This window comes from Nymphalis io, chromosome 25 (genome assembly GCF_905147045.1).
Source record: "Nymphalis io chromosome 25, ilAglIoxx1.1, whole genome shotgun sequence".
NCBI lineage: Eukaryota > Metazoa > Arthropoda > Insecta > Lepidoptera > Nymphalidae > Nymphalis > Nymphalis io.
The window spans coordinates 7,675,348-7,697,067 of record NC_065912.1 but is presented as its reverse complement, the minus strand read 5'-3'; the positions used below and the strand labels follow the sequence as shown (position 1 = coordinate 7,697,067).

At 33.2% G+C, this 21,720-nt stretch overlaps 1 protein-coding gene across 2 annotated transcripts in view; it reads right to left on the bottom strand.

The window, feature by feature from the left end:
* LOC126778137 (thyrotropin-releasing hormone receptor-like) overlaps positions 1 to 21,720 on the bottom strand; it is a 101,121-nt gene that overhangs the window by 12,623 nt on the left and 66,778 nt on the right. Inside the window, exons 3-4 of one of the 2 annotated variants that reach the window (XM_050501546.1) lie at positions 12,234 to 12,414; positions 635 to 2,125 (exon numbers count right to left, since the gene is read on the bottom strand). In XM_050501546.1, the coding sequence (XP_050357503.1) occupies positions 1,045 to 2,125; positions 12,234 to 12,414 (1,262 nt within the window). In that variant the 3' untranslated portion in view covers positions 635 to 1,044. The remainder of the gene's footprint in view (positions 1 to 634; positions 2,126 to 12,233; positions 12,415 to 21,720) is intronic. The other variant, XM_050501545.1, reaches the window with a different exon arrangement.

Below are 21,720 nucleotides of genomic sequence, written 5' to 3'. Positions count from 1 at the left end.
GTATTATTGTTTTGATGTGATATTGTGTCCACTGTTGGTTGTCCTATTAAAATAAATTGCAATTTAATGTTTTTGAATGGTACTCAAGCAAAACAAATATTTTTGTGCAAAGGTTGGAAAGGCTGCGTTTAATGTTTATTCAGTTCCAGTTGACGGTTCTGTTCTCGAATGACTTGTATGTCATATATATAAGTCAATATTACAGGTATTTGTTCCGTTATAGAAGTTGTCTCTGAATCTCCATAATATTTCCTAGTAAGCACATCGTACTGGTCAAGACAAACTTGTATAAATTTTTGTTGCACGAAATTTATCAAATATTGTGTACAACTATAAATTAATTTTCTTTTTTATACGTAAAGTAACAGCCTGTAAAAGCCCCATTGCTGGGCTAAGGTCGCTAGGTATACATTAGAATTCCATCCGCTATGCTGGTTTTCTCACGATGCTTTTGTTCACCAACGAGCACAAGAAGGATTATTAATATTAATTAAGTACACGAAAATTCAGTGGCTCGAACCCTAATCGTAATCTCCGGTTAAAATCACGTATTCTCACGACTGAGGAATCACGACTCCTTTGTGATAAATACTGAAAAAAAATGCAAAGACATGTTAATGTTATATTTACTTACCTAAAAGAAGTTGGCCTGAAGAAAATCCTGATATTGCTCATAATAAAATTATTTATTCTCATAACATTTCATACATTTGTATATTAAAATTTAGGCATTACATCAGGCTTTAAAACTAGACAATAATTATCTAAGAATAAATATTTTATATACAAATCATTCTAATTTATCTACCCTTCGATTTAACTTTATATAAAACTTTTTTGGCACAGCAATGGCTTAAAAATCGAAAAACTAACATTTCAACTAATATTCAATAGAACACGTTCAATGTTCATTTGGTCCACACAAATAACTATCAAGAAAAAACTGTTCGTATATGAAAGCAAAACTTCGTAAAATGCCATTTTGCTTTATTCAACAATGTATAAACTTCACACGATAAATTTATCCATACAAAACTATATCAATCACACAAAACTCTCTGGAAAATCATAATCCACACTCTTAGACTTTTGGAAGCCGACGACGCAATCAACTTTTATCTTTTGGTACGACACAAACTTTTTATTAGGGTCGCCCTCCACACTCCTTGCTTTTGCACTATTTATTAAAACACTACGTCTCAGCGATCCGTGATTACGAGTGGACTGTTCCAATTCTATTTCCAACCTATTTTTACCACTAATATTGGAATGTCCTATAAATTTTCTGGTATCTCCGAACTCTCTGTTCTTATCTTCTGATTCAAGCATACTGCCTTCACTTTTCATTCTAGTAAAAACTTTCGTTTTTGGATTGGAACAAACTGGTGCCGATTGCTGTCGAATAAACCGTTTGTTCGTAAACATTCTATCGAAAAATCCGTTGGTTTTAACCGTTGCGTCTCTATCATCTTTGCTGTCTGCTTCTGTGTCACTTCTATCTAAGCTACTTCTATGTGTGAACAGCTTTTTAAGACTATTCGTTGTTCTCGATAAACTGCTGCTAGTTGTGGAACCATTAGTTACGGTTCTATGAGCTCGTCGTATTTGAGTTCTTTCCGATGTTCTCTTGTAACAGATGCATACTTTACAGAAGCCAATTCGAAACTTAGATGACATAAGATTATACAAGATAGGGTTAATAGCGGAGTTTATGTACAGCATAATTCTAGAAAAATAAAGTAAATTATACCACTTTTCTGGGCTAATATTGTCTGATAGTTCAGATGGAGTTATAATAATCCAAAGAGCAAGTACTCTATAAGGCATTAAACAGAGAAAGAAGCATAGAACTACGGTACCAAGCATCAAGATAACTTGCTTTCTCGCTCTAGTATTATAAGGATCTACAGTCTTATTTAGAACTACTTTGGAAGCGGCTGATATTAAATTTTTAGCTATAACCGTATACAGAACAATAAGGATGATTAGAGGGAGGAGATAGAGAAATATGATGACCATGACGAAGAATGTGATTTGCCAGAAAGTGACGGCCTGAGTTAGACATTGGTAAGAGGTTCCGTCTTGTCTCGTCACGGTGTTCATCTCAGCTATTGCCAGGATTGGACTGAAAAGAAGAAAAAATGCCAATAAAAATATACCCCATTTTAATCTATTAATGACGTAATAATCTCATCTATGAATATATTATAGATAGAATAATGTTAATTTAGAAATATTTTCATAATGAAATACATAATTATACATTTTAGTAGATGAGACCATATCGTCGTGAAATACATCTAAGTCTTGTATACATCTAAATGTAAATACATTTAATTAAATGAGATTAAAACCGCAACAAAATATATAAAGAAAATAAAGATAGAAAAAAATATGTTGATTAAGTTTTTAAATGTAAATGGCAGGTGCGGTACATAAATAAATATTTAAATTAGAAGAAGTGTGCAAAGAAGCTGGTGGTAAACAAAACTGTGCCCCGAAGACATGTAAGCATTCCGTACATAAGCCATATATATTAAAGGATGTACGAACCTTGTTTCACAAAGGGTTTTTTTTCGGTTAAATATTCAAAGCTTTTTAGAACATGTCCGTATTTCATGTTCCTGGAATTATTATGAAGAACAAAATTCCATCAGCACTTCCACCGAGTCTGTTTAAAGGTGAAGTGTGACACACACGTTGCAGGTCACTTTTACTGTCGCTGATGTAAAAGTATTGTGATTAAGATCTATCGATACACTAAATTAATTCTTTGTTATTGAAGAAACCTATTTATTTATTAACTAACTACTTTTAAATAACAAAGAGGATTTAGTTTTTTTTTTTTTTTATTATTCTATATTGTCAATAGGTTATATGACTAAGGTTGTTAAGCCTTGTGCCTGTAATTATATTATTATTTATAAGTATGCATTTCCATTCATGCATGGATAGATAAAGCACTGATGGGTGGTAAAGTAACGGTAAGTGTAAGAAATCTACCCATGCAATTTAACAACCAAGGTAATTATAAAATTTTTAATTGATTTCTTAAGGTACCCTAAAACATTTAATCGGATCTGTGATTCTTTAAAAAATTGAGCGAACAAGGTATTTATAAGGTGGACTATACTAAGCTTAAAGTATCTCAATTTTGGTTAATGGGCTTATAATTAATAGCATAAATTCAATGTAAGCATAAGAGTTACCTACATGAATTGTGTATGGAGCTATATTATAAGCAGCAGTCTTTTTTTTAACTACTGTACCTCAACTATTTTTTCTATGTTTTTTTAATGTACATGAACTAAGTAAGCTATATTTACTTTTTTATTATAAGACGAGATAAATTGATATCAGTATAGTACGCAATATTTAAAAATTCAATAGGAAGCAATTTATTCTTAACCATTTGTTCAAGAGAAAAATGTGCCAATGTGCCAATGCAATATGGACCGACATTCTATCAGAAGCACATTACCAGTCGCGCCATCTATTATTTACGGACCGAACCAATATCACGGAGAGTAACGAGTCGACGACTTTGCACAGAGTAAATATTATTATACGGTTTTGCGGAATATCAAATTTTATTTGATGATAAAATAGGCGATTTAATAAAAACTTTTTTTCGTTGGAAATGTTTCACTCACTTTTACTTTAAAATTTAATCTTATTGTTTAAAAAAAAAATTAAAACACTTTTTTAGCTATTTAGTCAGTACATAATCTTTGAAAATGACATTATCACAACTTTATTGCACCTCATAACTAATATTTGTTTGCTCTCATAAAGTTAAATAATGGGCGTATTATATATCACATATATGATATGAATCGTTGCTGCTATTGAGAAGAACTCGTTCGATAACAACGATGACATATCAGTACATAATTTATTTACATGAAAAAAATAGATCCTATTTTGAGAAAGCCATTGTTTTTTTTCGCAAAATAATATTACCTAGAAAAGAAATTCTAACTGCGAGAGATATTGCCCATTCAAATCTCTCATGGGGCATAAGAAAACATCGTTAACAGTCATCTGAATTATATAAAAAATTATATTGAGATTAATAAATACACTTCGACAAATTTTGACCGATTATAATGAACGTTGAAAAATATGACTTTTTTTTCATGGAGAAGATTTTTATATCCACTTTATTGTATCTGATCAGTTGGGGCTGCAGCATATCAACTTCTAGACCTTTCAAATGGTCGCCATGACAACTGGTGTATACAGACAGGACAACGTCTATCGGTTGTTAATACTATTTACAATGAGTATCGAGTGATATCTTTTTTTTATATATGCGCCGGGAGGGCAAATGACTCTACTCCATCTGATGGTAAGTGGTAGTAGAGTCCAAACGATATTATACATATGATAATCCAAATTTGTGATCGAGATATTCATTCTCTGCAAATAAATCATAGTTAACATAACACCACGCTTTTTTTCATTGTAAATTCAAAAATCTTATAATATATATCTTGCTTTCGAAATTGTATATCATAATAATCTTTATCAAATTATATTTCACATTTATGTTTATAAAGATTATTAATGGGTAATAAAAAATTGAATTATTGTTTGTGGAACAACGGTGACGAATAAAAATTGTCTTTGAAAATATATATATATATATACTTCGTCTTATATATATATATATAAGACGAAGTGATTAAATAATTAGAGCATAGAGATTTGTAATCGTAATGAAATAATAAATGGTTCACCTCCCTACTACCTCATTCACGCCTCACTATTTAAGGATTAACCCTTGAACGGTACATTAAATTCATAACGCTTTTAGAGTAATTATCCTGAAAATGGTGATTTTAGTACGTATTTTAAGCTGCGAATATTATGGTCTACATATGCAGTTAATCTTTGTTTTAAGAATAAATAATTTATTTGTTTGTATGGTAATACTATGACATTAAATAATTTATTTATTTGTTTGCCTGGCAACACCATTATGATATTGTATACATATGTCACCGTAAAATTGTAAACCTATAGATTATAATCTATCTCGCGAGATTGTAAACTGTTGAAAGATTGTGAACCGTAACATTCTGCTTACAATTTAACGCATTATTTTCAGTAGATTATAATCTATGTTTCGATTAAATAAAAAAAAGTATATTACACAAAGCATCTGTTCATAACTAGTCTGTAAATTTGTAGCACTTGAAGTATTGAAAACTCTTAAGACTAGTAAGTATCATGTGTAGAACGATTGATGTTAGATTTATCGAGTTTAAAAGCTTAAACTGTAATATGGACTAGTAATTAACGTATATAAATGGAAATACGATAATAATTAAAAAAAAGTAACGGTCTATAAAAAAGCTACTCTCATATTAAGTAAAAAGCGTCTGGTGGCATGTTTTTCTAATTGTTGGTGGACACACGTGAAAGAATTTCATTTATGAAGTTTTTTTTTTTTTATAGTATTGTTAGGCGGACGAGCATATGGACCACCTGATGCTAAGTGGCCACCAACATTGGCATTGTAAAAAATGTTGGGAACTAAGATGTTATGTCCCTTGTGTCCGTAATTACACAAGCTCACTCACCCTTCAAACCGGAACACAACAATACCAAGTACTGCTGTTTTGCGGTAGAATATCTGATGAGTGGGTGGTACCTACCCAGACGAGCTTGCACAAAGCCCTACCACCAGTTTTCTTTCATCAACGAGATGTATTACAAAAACGAAACAGGGCAATTACAACGGAAGAACTCCTCACGTGTTCCAACCACGGGTCAATCGCGAGCCATAATAAGAAAACAAATTCAATTTATATGATTTATATTATAATTATAATAAATGATTATATCTTTTGAATAAGTAAGTGCTATTTCATATTTATATATAAAAATATAAGATTACTTGAAAACGATTGTAGCAATAAAATGTAGTAATTGAAGTAATTAATTCAATTGAATTCTGGTTAAGTCAGGCACTAGCCCAATTTTCTTAAAACAATGTTTATAGTTAAAAATAAGTATAATAAATTATGCTTTTATGATGTCGGATCAGGGGACCAATTCCACAAACAAATTGTCACTTTATCGCAATCGAATCGAAGCGTGATCGTTTGCCATTTATTCGTTTTCCTATTCTTTAATTTAATTATCGACATTTGCCATAAAAGTTAACAATTAAGTTGAATTTTGACCTAACGGTATATACCGTAACCATAACAGCCTGTGAATGTCTCACTGCTGGGCTAAAGGCCTCCTCTCCTTTTTTGAGGAGAAAATGGTTGGCTGGTTTAGAGCTTATTCCACCACGCTGCTCCGATGCGGGTTGGTAGAGTACACATGTGGCAGAATTTCAGTGAAATTAGACACATGCAGGTTTCCTCACGACGTTTTCCTTCACTGTAAAGCACGAGATGAATTATAACCACAAACTAAGCACATGAAAATTCAGTGGTGCTTACCCGGGTTTGAACCAACGATCATCGGTTAAGATTTACGCGTTCTAACCACTGGGCCATCTCGGCTCTTATATAACGGTATATGTTAACATATTACCGGTTTAGTTCCGATTCGAATAAATATAGATTATTCAAAGTTGGATCGGAATTGAATCGGGAACGTATCGTAATAGACATTGATGAGTAGAATTCGGCCCCAGGTACGTTCGCGATCACGTTGTCGGTAGTAATAATAATAATAATATCCTGGGACATTTTTCACACGCGGCCATCTGATCCCAAATTAAGCAGAGCTTGTACTGTGGAAACCAGATAACTGATATACTTTGTGCAAGCTCGTCTGGGTAGGTACCACCCACTCATCAGATATTCTACCGCAAAACAGCAATACTTGATATTGTTGTGTTCCGGTTTGAGGGGTGAGTGAGCCAGTGTAATTACAGGCACAAGGGACATAAAATCTTAGTTCCCAAGGTTGGTGACGCATTGGCTATATGCGATGGTTGACATTTCTTACAATGCCAATGTCTAAGGGCGTTTGGTGACCACTTACCATCAGGTGGCCCATATGCTCGTCCACCTTGCTATTCTATAAAAAAAAAATACTAATTATACTATTTTTCTTTTGTAAGAAGTATAAGTTCTTTTGTAAGGTAGTATAGAAAACGAGAGAAGTTATAACACCTAAGAGACTCGAGGTCGGAAATTAATTAAAAAAAAGCGGAAAATGTAAAAACAATTTTGCGTGGAAATTAAATTTCACTTATATAATATCGGCAGTCGACTTTGCAATTGGTAAGTTTTGTTTATTCAAATAAATTGTTTTTTGATATCGATAAATCGGTTTCGTTTGTTTGATATTTGATTTTTTTAATTATATTTCACGGACGCTGTTTACGCTTCGGTATTCAGAGGATCAATGAACGAAACGAGGTACTTTTACTAGCTTGCAAAAATTATTAAAGTTAATAAAAACTTTGAATATTATTTCTGTAATTGATTTTCGACATGCATTTTCGAGAGCTTTTATTAAGTAAAAAGTAAAAGTAAGTAACAGCCTGTAAATGTAACACTGCTGGGCTAAGGCCTCCTCTACTTTTTTGAGGAGACGGTTTGGTGCTTATTCCAAAAATAAGTATAATAAATTATGCTATTATGATGTCGGATCAGGGGAACAGTTCTAGTAACAAATTGTCACTTTATCACAATCGAATCGAAGCGTGATCGTTGCCGTTTATCCGTTTTCCTATTCTTTAATTTAATTATCGACTATTGAAATAAAAGTTAACAATTAAGATGAATTTTGACATAACGGTATATACCGCAACCGTAACAGCCTGTGAATGTCCCACTGCTGGGCTAAAGGCCTCCTCTCCTTTTTTGAGGAGAAGGTTTGGAGCTTATTCCACCACGCTGCTCCAATGCGGGTTGGTAGAATACACATGTGGCAGAATTTCGATGAAATTAGACACATGCAGGTTTCCTTACGATGTTTTCCTTCACCGAAAAGCACGAGATGAATTATAAACAGAAATTAAGCACATGAAAATTCAGAGGTGCTTGCCCTGGTTTGAACCCACGTTCATCGGTTAAGATTCACGCGTTCATACCACTGGGCCATCTCGACTAAAACTTACAATAAATGTTTTGTTTATATCAGATCTGTATTAAAATCACACTCTCTTATCCTACAGAGTTGTTTTAAGTTATGAAAACCTTTTGTCATAAATTAAAGTGTAATAAATTTATGGTTACAATTTGACTGAATTAAACGTAAGAAATATAATAATACGTAAAATAAGTAAAGTCAAATAAATCAATCTGTTTCAATATATCAACCAATTAGCCCGATGGTAGAGCTTTGTTTAGGCCCGTTTGGGTGGCTACCCATTAATTATTCAACCGCTAAAAATCTCTGTATTGCTATGTCCTGGCTTAGAGGGTAAATAAACCAGCAATGTTTAAAGGCAAAGATATATCTTAAAACCCATGTTTGGCAGCGAATTGACGATATAAGGAGTGGTTTATACTTCTTGCAGCGCCAGAGTTTATATATATATGGTAATCATTTACCATCATGTGTCTCATTTGGTACCATTCTAACATATTTAAAAAAGTAAATACGGCTTACTAACCTGTTAAAATATTTATTCAATAACTGTCTTTTTTATTAGTACCTGGGCAATGGATCGCCCGGCATTAATAATAATTGACTATATTTTTTATTTCACTTATTTCTGCGTTTTTTCAGGAAATTCCTAAATAGATAAATTTAAAAAGCAAAACCTTATCTAAATACATAATTTGAAGGAAAACGAGATAAGCAGAATATATATTTATACGCAAGAATTGCTCATAATATTAAAAGATATTATTCAAAATCCTGTTCGATGTAGTTTATTAGTACTTTTTTATGTTTACAGAGCTTGATCTTTATGAAACCACTTTCGTATAATGGTTAAATATATTTATTGTAAAACAAATAGAAACATTTTATCTATATTCCAGCAAGCTCGCAAAAAACGGCAAGCTGTTTGCGGTTATAATGGTGTTATAATTACTAAAACTTTCAGACCAAAAGGCTAGAAACAGCTGCACGCAAAGACTTTAAAAGAAAATTATTCTAAATACGCAATATAATTTTACGAGTAGTTTAACAATGTAAATTTTATATAACATTTCATCCGTATTACAAAGAAAAATATTTATGAGTTCACTTGCTTTCTTTTAGAATTTTTTATTGTTTCTTATCGCTGTTCGAAACCGTGGTAGAATTAAAATCCCAGAGTGGTAACATATATTTGTTTAATTTTGGCATAATTATAATAAATGAAATGTTATAAATAAATGCTGACGATGATATTTTTTTCTATAGATTTGGGAAGGCAAATGATTCCGCTCCACCTGATGGCAAGTGGTAGTAAAGTCGAAACGCGACGACTGCCAGAACAGTCGTAAAGGATCATCTGCTAGCCGCTTCCGCCTTGCCAGCCCGCAAGATGCATCTTCACGCCTCGTTTTAAGGAACCCAAGTCATACGATGTGGGAAACATGTGTGTTGGTCTTCCATTTTTTGGATGTGCAACAAAGAAGAGAGTTGCGAATTTCTTCGGTCACGATGGAGTTGATGTCACAGTTAGGCGGTGACATCGAGAGCCAGCACGCGTTATTTGTGAAGGAAGGAGAAGCTAGTGAAAATATAAAACAAAACTATGATTTTAAAAGTTCTCTTACGATTAGATAAACATAGTATAGGCGTATCCACTGCCTAAAATAAACTGACATAAAGCAAGAAAGGTTTTGGCTTAATCTGTGTGTTCATAGCCTTAAACCAATACAGCAGAATAATAACTTTTTATCAAAGCCTAATTAAATAAATTCTTTTATATTATATAATAATTCATACTAAATACAAATATTTGTATGGATACTTCGACATCATCATAAAATTAATATAATCTACGATAAAAAGACGGGCTATAATATATAGACTTTGTTTATAAAATACGTTTAAGGGTCCAATAATTCCTAGAGATTATAATTACAATGATTGAGAATGAAGAATCAAACTGGTAACTTATTAGGGTACCCAGGATAACAAAATGGCAGCAAGTACAGCTGTGGTTTAAAACTATTTAGAGTTGTATGTAAAGTTGGAAATCGGTAAACACAATTAAAACTTGGGCGGTGACCGTGGCCAAGTTGTGATTTCGGTGTTGCCAAGTTTGAAAACTCTTGATTTGTTGTTGCAATTCAATGCAATTGTTGGTATTTGATCTCCTTAGATTTGGTACATATGTGCCTTGAATCTTGTGCATGCTCGAATAGAAGTATTAATATGTCGTCAGCTCGAATTTTGTGCAAAAATGAATGTATTATAAATGAATTCTTGGTAACCTTAAGGCGTGTATATGTAATATGTCAAATTCATAATATAAAATATTTTTTATGTATTTATGTACCCTACGTATTATTTATAAATACTTGTTGAATAAACTTTGAAACTTGAAAAAGCACCTATTGCATGTCATCTTGCCTCTCTCTCTCACCGCCGATAGAGAGTAGAAAGAGTGCACTATATACTTTGTATATATATTTATCGACGAATATTTATAACCGAAACTTTATGTTTATTTGTTTATTCTACTCCATATTTATTAATTGATTTTCTTAAATTAACCATGAATTTCAATTTATCACATCTAACAAGCGCCTTTTTCATTTCTTTGCGTTAAAGTAAATAGTTAAATAAATCAATGTATTTACTTGTATATGTATGTAACAGCTTTGTCCCTTCAAATATCACTCTACGGAACCCTACAGCGTGTCATCTGCGTGTCATTACTCATTTCTCTTATACACGTAGTGATGTAATGTGGACAATTTTGTTACAAGCATACATAATGATCTCGAAATCTTTTGTTAGCTGAAACGCTTTCAATTTCTATCCATACGGAGTAATCTCGACCACGCTTTTGTAAAATTGCTAAAGTTACTTTCGTTTTGTATATTATATTTAAACATTGCGTTAGATGTCATTGCCTCAATATACTTAAAGAAAGTTAAGTAACAGAAAGTCCCGTTACTGGACGAAGGTCTTCGCCTCCTGAGGAGGTTGGAGATTACACCACGCTGCTTCAATTAGGATGGATAAATATTTCGCAGGTTTCCTCACGGTGTTTTCATTCATCGAGCACGAGATAACTTATAAACTCTTAATAAAATTATTATAACTCAGTGGTACTTCCCCGAGTTTGAACTCACAATCTTCGGTTAAGATTCACGTGTTATAGTCGCTGGACCATCTCGACTCAAAGACATTTATAGGTAAAATAATTAGGTAAATAATAATAATTAAATAATTATATTCTGTCTTAAGCGGCCAAAAAATATCAGCAATTCCCTTTTTAAGGAAATTACAAATATTCCTATTTACCCCTTTTATTTGATCGGGCAATGGGCAAATTGACCACCTGATTAAGAGTGTTCATCTTCACTTGGTTAAAGTATAAGGCATTCCTCACAATATGCTAACGACTAAAGAATCTAAGCTGTACCGTATTTTAATCGTTCGAAACTAACAAATTAAGCAAAAAGACGTATTATACTCTTAATTATATATGGGTTTATGTATAGGTAGGTACCATAGACATTGGCACTGAAAGAAATATTAACCATCATTTACATCGCAAATGCGCCACGAACTTTGGGAAATAAGACTTTATGTCTTTCGTGCCTGTAGTTACACTGGCTCACTCACCCTTCAAACTGTCACACAACAATACTAAGTAATGCTGTTTGCGGTTGAATATCTGATGAATGAGTAGTACCTACCCAGACGAGTTTTCACAAATCCCTACCACCAAGTAAGTATTTTGATTAGGTAGGTTCAAGTTTATTTAGTCGAGTCAAATCAAAAAGTAACACTAATATTAACAGTAATATTATAAAAGGCGATACGCCTTTTATAATGCCCCTCCAAGTGCTCCCACCCCAGGCACTTGCCTCCTTATCCATAGGGTAAATACCTTTTTTTGTAATAACACTAGCTCACTGACTCTTTAAAAAGTATTATTACAAAGTAAATAGGTTTATTGGTACAATAACTGAGAATTAATGATACCTAGATACATACATACCTTACAAGATAGGAAAAACCAGTAATAGCTCTACCACAAGTAGATGATCACTATTTCAGGTCTTGCAAACGATGAAAGCTGCAAGCCTTATGTTGCATTTATATTATATATAATTTAAAAAAAGTTGTAAACATACCTAGTAAATAAGGCGGCGAAGAACCACGCCAATGCGCATATAAGCGTGGCGCGAGTTTTCGTACAGACGTATCCAGCTCGGAGCGGCTCACATATAGCGTAGTACCTTTCGAAGCTTATCGCCAGGATTGTAAGTACCGAAGCGTGCGCCACCGTCAGCTCCACGAATGGAACTGCTAGGCCTGAAAAAGAATTATCACATTTAAAAAAATAAGTGTATATTATAATAGAAACTATACGTTCTAAATTTAAAAGTTTCAAAATTAAAAAAAATGTTCGTCGTTTAATATTTTCAATTACGAAGCAAAACTATATTTTTCATTTATTATCGATAAATTATTATCATAGATATTTCAAAAAAAAAAAACAAACACAACGTTAATAAGGATATTTATTTAATAATGTAATTGCACAATTAAATTTAATTGCAAAAGATACTTTCTATGATTTAAGGACTTAAATTTTAATTCCCGCCTTTGAAATTATTTATAATAATTTATGTGTATTTATGTACGAGTACTACTTTTACTGATTTTTAGGTACTATTAAATACAATATTATATAAGTATGCTTAATAGTCATACCATATTCATGGCATTGGACCCGAGACGCTGACACTTTTCACTCTTTGCACCGCTAGACTCAGCCTTTGGGCTAAGTAAGCACCAGCTCTTGGGTCACCAGTAGTATGCACCAGTATCTTTGAAAGATCTCTTATAATTTTTTCAGTATTAGACGCCAAATAATTATAATAATTCAGACTACAAATATAATAAACAACCTAATAGTCCCGGCTTTGCACGGGTAGATGAGAAGAAAAATGTATTTTAGATAGGATTTGCATATAATCTGTTATAAGTGAGTGTATACGTCGGGAAAGGATGAAATGTGACAAATTTCAAGTCAATCGGTTTTTTTTTTTATAGAATAGGAAGGTGGACGAGCATATGGGCCACCTGATGGTAAGTGGTCACCAAACGCCCTTAGACATTGGCATTGTAAGAAATGTCAACCATCGCTTATAGCCAATGCGCCACCAACCTTGGGAACTAAGATTTTATGTCCCTTGTGCCTGTAATTACACTGGCTCACTCACCTTTCAAATCGGAACACAACAATATCAAGTATTGCTGTTTTGCGGTAGAATATCTGATGAGTGGGTGGTACCTACCCAGACGAGCTTGCACAAAGCCCTACCACAAGTAACTTATTATAGATACTTATACTATTTATAGATACTTTAGGAGATGTGATAAGTGGTATTTCGCTTATATATATATATATATATATATATGTCGGAACTTCAGAAGGGCCTTTAAAATGATCTTGGCTGTTATCCTACATGGTGGGCGTGATAATGGCGGAATATTCGAAATAAGACACCTTTTAATTGTTCAGTACACTGTTATATAATTTCCCAGTACAAAATACACACAATAAAATACGGTTCGGTTGATCAACTTGGATTGAGAGCCAATAGGTTAGAAAGTGTCTGCGTCGTGTGACGTTTTACAACACACTACCCTATTCGGGATTACCCGCTCTTAAAATAATTATATTATCACAAATAACTAACTGTCATAAACAATTTGTTATAACAATTATCAGACCATTAAAAAGGGGCAAAATATGTATACTACTTAATCTCCCACTGAATTTATCAACGCGCCGCCATATATATAAGCATCCGAGCATATTTGAGCCGGTTGGCGTGGTTGGTAGATACTTGCCTTTCACGCCGAAGGTTGTGGGTTCGATTCAAACCCAGGACAGACATTTGTGTGCATGAACATGTCTGTTTGTTCTGAGTCTGGGTGTAATTATCTACATAAGTATGTATTTAAAAAAGAAAAGTAGTATATGTAGTATATCAGTTGTCTGGTTTCCATGGCACAAGCTTGTAGCTTAATTTGGGATCAGATGGCCGTGTTAATATTATTATTATTATTATTATTATCGCTAATATACTAAAAACAATTAACCTTCAAAATGACAAATGATCAATTTACAGTACAGTAACAGCCTGTTAATGTCCCACTGCTGGGCTAAGGCCTCCTCTCCCTTTTGAGGAGAAGGTTTGGAGCTTATTCCACCACGCTGCTCCAATGCGGGTTGGTAGAATACACATGTGGCAGAATTTCAATGAAATTAGACACATGCAGGTTTCCCACGATGTTTTCCTTTACCGTTAAGCACGAGATGAATTATAAACACAAATTAAGCACATGAAAATTCAGTGGTGCTTACCCGGGTTTGAACCCACGATCATCGGTTAAGATTCACGCGTTCTTATCACTAGGCCATCTCGGCTTTGCATGATCAATTTAATTTAATTTAATGAAATAACGAACATACATATTTTGTAATTAAAAAAGGGAAAAGGAAACTTTAAATTTCTTTAAAAAACATTTTTCACAGATAAATAATGAAATAAAATAAATATATATAGTTAACTTCGCAATCTCTATTTGTAATTGTCGCATTGTCTTGTGAAAACAAAGCCGGGCCGACGAGATGCGACTATTTCGGCTGTATCAGCCTCGTCACAAACGGGGTTACGATAAGCTCGTGAGCGTTTCTTTCGCTACGTTTGTCCCCTCAAAAATTGTGACGTCAAAGTCGAATTTAAATTGTTTCGTATCCTTTTACTATACAGTTAGGCGGACGAGCAAAGCCACCTGATATGACAAACACCCACATACATTGGCGATGTAAAAAATATTAACTTTTCCTTACCTCGCCACCAACCTTGGGAACGAAGATGTTGTTTCTTTTGCTTATAGCACTGGTTCACTTCTTTAAACCCTAACGCAATATTAATTGCTGTTTAGCGGTAGAATATCTGAGGAGTGGGTGGTATATACTCAGACGGACTTGCTACCTATTCATAAAATTTTAATAAATTTCTAACCTTATACTTAGAAAATAATGACATTGTTTAATCAGTCACTACCAGCATAATTAGGATTAAAAATTTATACGGAGTAAATGACGTATCTATAAATTAGGCCCGCATTTAAAACTAACGTTCATAGATAAAAATAACAGGCAAGCTTTTTAACTAGAATTTTCTAAATTTGGATGTTTATATATTGACTGCCTCGTTGGTCTAGTGGCTCGATATAAGGTCCTGGGTTCAAAACCCAAGGTCGGGATATTACAAAATTATCGGGTACAGTATAATTATTAAAATCACATAAAGTCGTTGCTCCTGCGCTTGACCTTTTTCAGAATAAATGTATGGTGAAAAACTGCCCGGGAAAAGGAAAAAACCTTTTTGGCCCGCAGACAGACTGGCTTCACGCTAGTCACGAAGAGCCTACTATTTCGTGACTTACCTAAATCTTTTCATGATGAACAGTCTAAGGGTGTTTAAAGTATATTAATCTCAAACTGTAACTATTTTTAATTTTTATTTGTATTTATTTAAGGCTTAAAAAATCTCAAACAAATATACCGACATCCTACATATCTATGTATATTTACTTTTGTTCCGTTTACAGTTGAAACAATCAGTTGGACCTTGGAGTAATAGTGCAAAAACTTTCAGTAAAAATATAACGACCCGTCTTATTGCCTCTACTGGTGACAGGAGGGCTGGTTCATTTTTCGTCCAGAGGATCGGAATTGCGATTTAAAGGAGAAATGTCGCTATTATGTTTGCCACCATTTCACGCAGTCACGATTTGCACATTAGCTATTTTTTCTTTTATTTGTATTTTAAGGCTTTATTGTAAATAATTGTATATATATATATACATGGATTGATGTAACGAAGATCTTTCTGAATATTCATTACTATATATATTTTATAATATAAATATATATCTTTCAAGTTATCAAAAAAAAATCTGAACAGGAAAATATAATTTGACAAAGAACAGCTTCGTTCTGTCCCGATATCGTTTTCATTTCACAATAATATTACTAAATGAAATATATACATCTCTATTTATACATCTTACTTGAATTATTATATTTATTTATTAAAAACCATATTGAACAACCAAATTGTTTAGTTAAAACACGGCCTGAAGGCAAAACTTAATGCCTGTAGGCATTCTCTACCATTCAACGTTTATGATAATCAGATATAAAAAAGACAGTTCAACTATTAAGACAACATACTTATAAGTTACAAACACAATACCAAATATCATACCTAAGAAATATAATATTGACCAAAAAAATAGATAACACATAGAATAGACAAACAAAACAGATTTTTACTGGTGGTAGAGCTTTGCAAACTCGTCTGGGTAGGTACCACCCACTCATCAGATATTCTACCGCAAAACAGCAGTACTTGGTATTTTTGTGTTTCGGTTTGAAAGATGAGTGAGTCAGTGTAATTACAGGCACAAGGGACATACCATCTTAGTTCCCAAGGTTGGTAGCGCATTGGTGATGTAAGCGATGGTTAACATTTCTTACAATACCAATGTCTATGGCCGTTGGTAACCACTTACCATCAGGTGGCCCATAGGCTCGTCCGCCTACGTATTTTATATAAAAAAGGATGTATATCTTGTTTATTCTTACTACTATTATAAATGCAAAAGTGAGTATGTTCTTTTATTTATTATTTTGTTCGTTTTGTTAGGAAGCTGACACTGATTATCTTTTTTTTAAATAACTACAAAATAAACCTAAGGTTTTATTAAAACGATTCTCACACATGTATTGTTAATTATTTTTACTCCGAACTTTAATGTGTTGCGGAATCGAAATCCGATCTACCCGGGGCTTTGAGTCTCTCTCTATTAAGATGAAATAAAAATAAATTTAAAGAGAATGCATGCTGACTTAGGTTATAATCTAGAACAATTTATTATATTTACAGTTGCGTTAGATGTTACCCGCGACTTCATACGCGCAAAATTGATATTTTGTTACCTCTTTTTGTAATTGTGTTCGGGAATGGTGTGTTCTCCTATAATCGGTTGTGCTTAGTTAGTTTTAATTTAATGTAAAAAGTGATTTGAATGTGTGTTATATACAACTGTTGGAGATCCAAATAAATAAATTCAATACATACACAAAAAAGCCGAGATGGCCCAGTGGTAAGAGCGCGTGAATCTTAACGAATGATCGTGGGTTCAAACCCGGGCAAGCACCACTGAATTTTCATATGCTTAATTTGTGATTATAATTATTCATGATTAGCAGCGTGGTGGAATAAGCTCCAAACCTTCTCCTCAAAAAGGGAGAAGAGGCGTTAGCCCAGCAGTGGAACATTCACAGGCTGTTACTGAATACATACACTTAATTACCTATATCGTTACTCAAGTCCCACTTTACTGTAATATTAAAATTTAATTGCGATCAACTTGGTACGTAAGTCGTAATAAACTAACAGTTTCACTTTTGCATTGCATACATTTTTACTGAACCTAAAATACTCAACTTTAAAGCCCTTAAGGGTGACCCTTGATCTCTTTAGGGGTGAGGAACGTTTCTTAACTCCGTTAATCTGCTAACCTAGTTTCGAGGTCAACCAATTCCTAGCCGGATGGGAATAAAAATATTTAAACATATAACATGTAAATCTAAACAAAAGACCGCGGTTTAAATCTAGCATGACAGAGTTTTCCGTGTAGTAAATCTGGCTATAAGCTTGTACAAGCTTGTGGTTTAATTTAACTTCACGTTATAGTTTATAGAAAGTAACGCGAAAACACAAAGTGAGTCAAATCGATAGGGAAAATATAACATATAAACAATAACTTGTAATTTAATATTTTAAATTATATTGTGGGTAAAATGCGACCTAATTTTAAATCAGTCTGAGTAAACCCTTTTGAACAGTATTTTAGAATACACCTTAGGTTATAATAATAATATATAAATAATTATTATATTAATACATTTATGTTCTGATGACAAAAAATCAAAAAATAATATATTACATTTTTATTGTTTTCATTAAGTGGATAATTCTTTTTCACTAGATACCTAGGTATAATTCATATAATAACATAGCAATTTTTTGTATAGATATTCAATCATCTGACTTTCATTCAAAATAAAAGCATTATACTTTTTTATGACAATAAATAAGTAGATTATCATAAATAATCTGAGAATCTGAGAAGATCCGGTGCGAAACTCAGTTTCTCTTTCTTCTTTTCCTACAATTATTATTTAGAAAGCAATTATTCATATTTATATTTAAAATGGCCTGGCGATCGTTTAATTCCGGAGCTCATAGCGTAAAATTATGTGATCTGGTATATACACAGAGTTGACAAAGCTTTGACAATTTAGTAAGTAGAAGTTCAAGCTAAAGTCGTATATACGCGCATTATTTATATCTCAATTCGAGTCCTTGCCGTTCTTTATATTTATTTTTGATATCCACTTATGCTACAGTACTGACGAATTAAAAAAATGTTTGTTTTTTTTTATATAGAATAGGAAGGCGGACGAGCATATGGGCCACCTGATGGTAAGTGGTCACCAACGCTCTTAGACATTGGCATTGTAAGAAATGTCAACCATCGCTTACATATTCAATGCGCCACCAACCTTGGGAACTAAGATTTTATGTCCCTTGTGCCTGTAATTACACTGGCTCACTCACCCTTCAAACCGGAACACAACAATATTAAGCACTGCTGTTTTGCGGTAGAATATATGATGAGTGGGTGGTACCTACCCAGACGAGCTTGCACAAAGCCCTACCTCCAGTAATGGAAATACATGGAAAATAATTGTACAATTATTTTATACATGGAAAATAATTGTACAATTATTTTCCTCGTATTTTACATTTTGGAATGACAAAACGGCATCGAATCTCAAGACCGACACAGACTGACGGTGCGTGGCTGTCCGTGATCATACTCCACGTATGTGCATGAATTATCCGCAGATACGCCACCATGAGAGGCATCTTTATAATCATATCATCATCAATTACCGGTGGTAGAGCTTTGTGCAAGCTCGTCTGGGTAGATACCACCCATTGATCAGATATTCTACCGCAAAACAGCAGTACTTGGTATTATTGTGTTCCGGTTTGAAGGGTGAGTGAGCCAGTGTAATTACAGGCACAAGGGACATAAAATCTTAGTTCCCAAGGTTGGTGGCGCATTGGCTATAAGCGATGGTTGACATTTCTTACAATTCCAATGTCTAAGGGCGTTTGGTGACCACTTACCATCAGGTGGCCCATATGCTAGTCCGCCTTCCTATTCTATAAAAAAAAATCACATCTAATTAATTAGTATTATAATTATAACATATATTAATTATTATTTTTTAAATTGTGTCTAAATGGTAAAAACGTGGATTTGAAGTTTACGTGTAGTCAGATTGAATAACGAATACCAGTCGGTCAGCTTCATGGAAACCACATTTTCCAAAACCACAATTTAATCGCAGAACATTATTCATCCGGAAGGCTAAGAGTGCTGCGACGCGATAAGAGATCACAATATTAAAATAACCCAAAATAAATGTTCTTTAAGGTTATGTTACCACCGAGTTACTAGCCGGTTCTTCTCGGTAGAATCTACATTCCGTACCGGTGCTTATAAGTCTACTCGAATAAGGAATTATTTGATTGGATAAATATAAATTTAAGCTTATCCAATTACACATATATAAAAATCTAAACCATAAATAAATAATATATAAGAAAATACTATGTGAGCAGGAAATGCCTGATATCTCCAAGGTATTACCACTGTGAATGTTTTAAAGTCGAGTTGAGATGTTTAAATCCGCTAAAACTTACTAGCTAACTACATTTAAAGTTGAAACCATTTATATAACGACGAAATGATATAGAAATAAGATGACCCAATGGAAAGAACTACACGATGTTAACAGAATGCCACTAGTTCAAATTCTGACTAGCCTCTTTTTTATCTTAGCGCTCGGCAAACGGTTGACTAACTGAGACTTCAAGCGTCAGACGAGTATATGTAAAATTTCAAACATTAAATGATGTCTGCGTAACATTTCAAACGTCAGATGACGTCAGCATAAGATTTCGAGCGTCAAAAGATGTCAGCGTAAGATTTCGATCGTCAAAAGTCGTCAGCGTTATAGTTGTTATTTACAGATAAATTCTCGTAAGTATCTTTGCACTCATTTTTTTAATCGTCGATTATGAATACAGATATACAACATACAGCCTTGTCCAATAGCAGGAGGAACAAATATAAGAAACCTAATTTATATAAATTTTTGTAAAATATTTTAAACATTTTTACTATAGAAAACAAGACTTGTAGGTATTTGAGATAAAAATAATAAACATAAAACAACCGACTTTAAAAAATTGCCCGAATGTCGCTTCAAAAACTTAGTAATGCCCAATGCCAAATTTGATAAAGGACTGTCTTGCAGCTATACTAAGCCTTAGACAAAATATATAATAAAAAAGTTAAACTCGAACATATTATACTTAAAAAAAATTAAACACATATAGACTAATTGAGATACTCTTTTTTCAAAGTCGGTTGAAAACAGACAAAACTCGAAATTAATTTTTTTTTTTTTATAGTATAGGTAGGCGGATGAATACATGGACCATGGTAAGCGGTCACCACCACCCACAAACATTGGCGATGTTAAAAATATTAACCATCGCTTACATGCGCCACCAACCTTGGGAACTAAGATAATATATCCCTTATGCTTGTAATTACACTGGCTCACTAGACCTTCAAACTAGAACACAAAAATACCAAGTACTGCTGTTTTGCGGTAGAATATCTGATGTGTGGGTGTTTCCCTCCTAGACGAGCTTGCAAAGCCCTACCACATAACAAAAAAATACCTTTACTAATAAATAATTTTAAAGAAATGTAAGTAATAATGAAATTTAATATTTTAATGTTTCTGTACTATAGAAGAGACGAAGCATAGTGTAGAATATAAATAATAGTAAATTTTGAACAAGTTCCAACTGTCCCACACAACTTGAAAGCTTGTGTCAGAATATTGTTTACAAACCCTTAACTGTTAAATCCTGATAGAACCTTGTTTCTATTTACGAAGACAATACAATATATCACACACATGGTACAATTATAATTATTATATTAAAATATTGAGTACTTGTACCAATTAAAAGTTACCCAAAATATTTGTCCTTACTGACTGTCTTACAAATTAATTAATTGCTTTGCTTATTAATTGATTTTCATATAGGATATTTATTAATAATAATAATAATATCCTGGGACATTTTTCGCACACGGCCATCTGATTCCAAATTAAGCTTGTACAGAGCTTGTACTATGGAAACCAGACAACTGATATATTACATATACTATTTTTCTTTTGTAAATACATACTTACATAGATAATTACACCCAGACTCAGGACAAACAGACCTGTTCATGCACACAAATATCTGTCCTGGGTGGGAATCGAACCCACAACCTTCGGCGTGAAAGGCAAGCTTCCACTAACCACGCCAACCGGCTCGTCGATTTGTTATTTATAGTCTACATTTCGAATCACAATCAAAA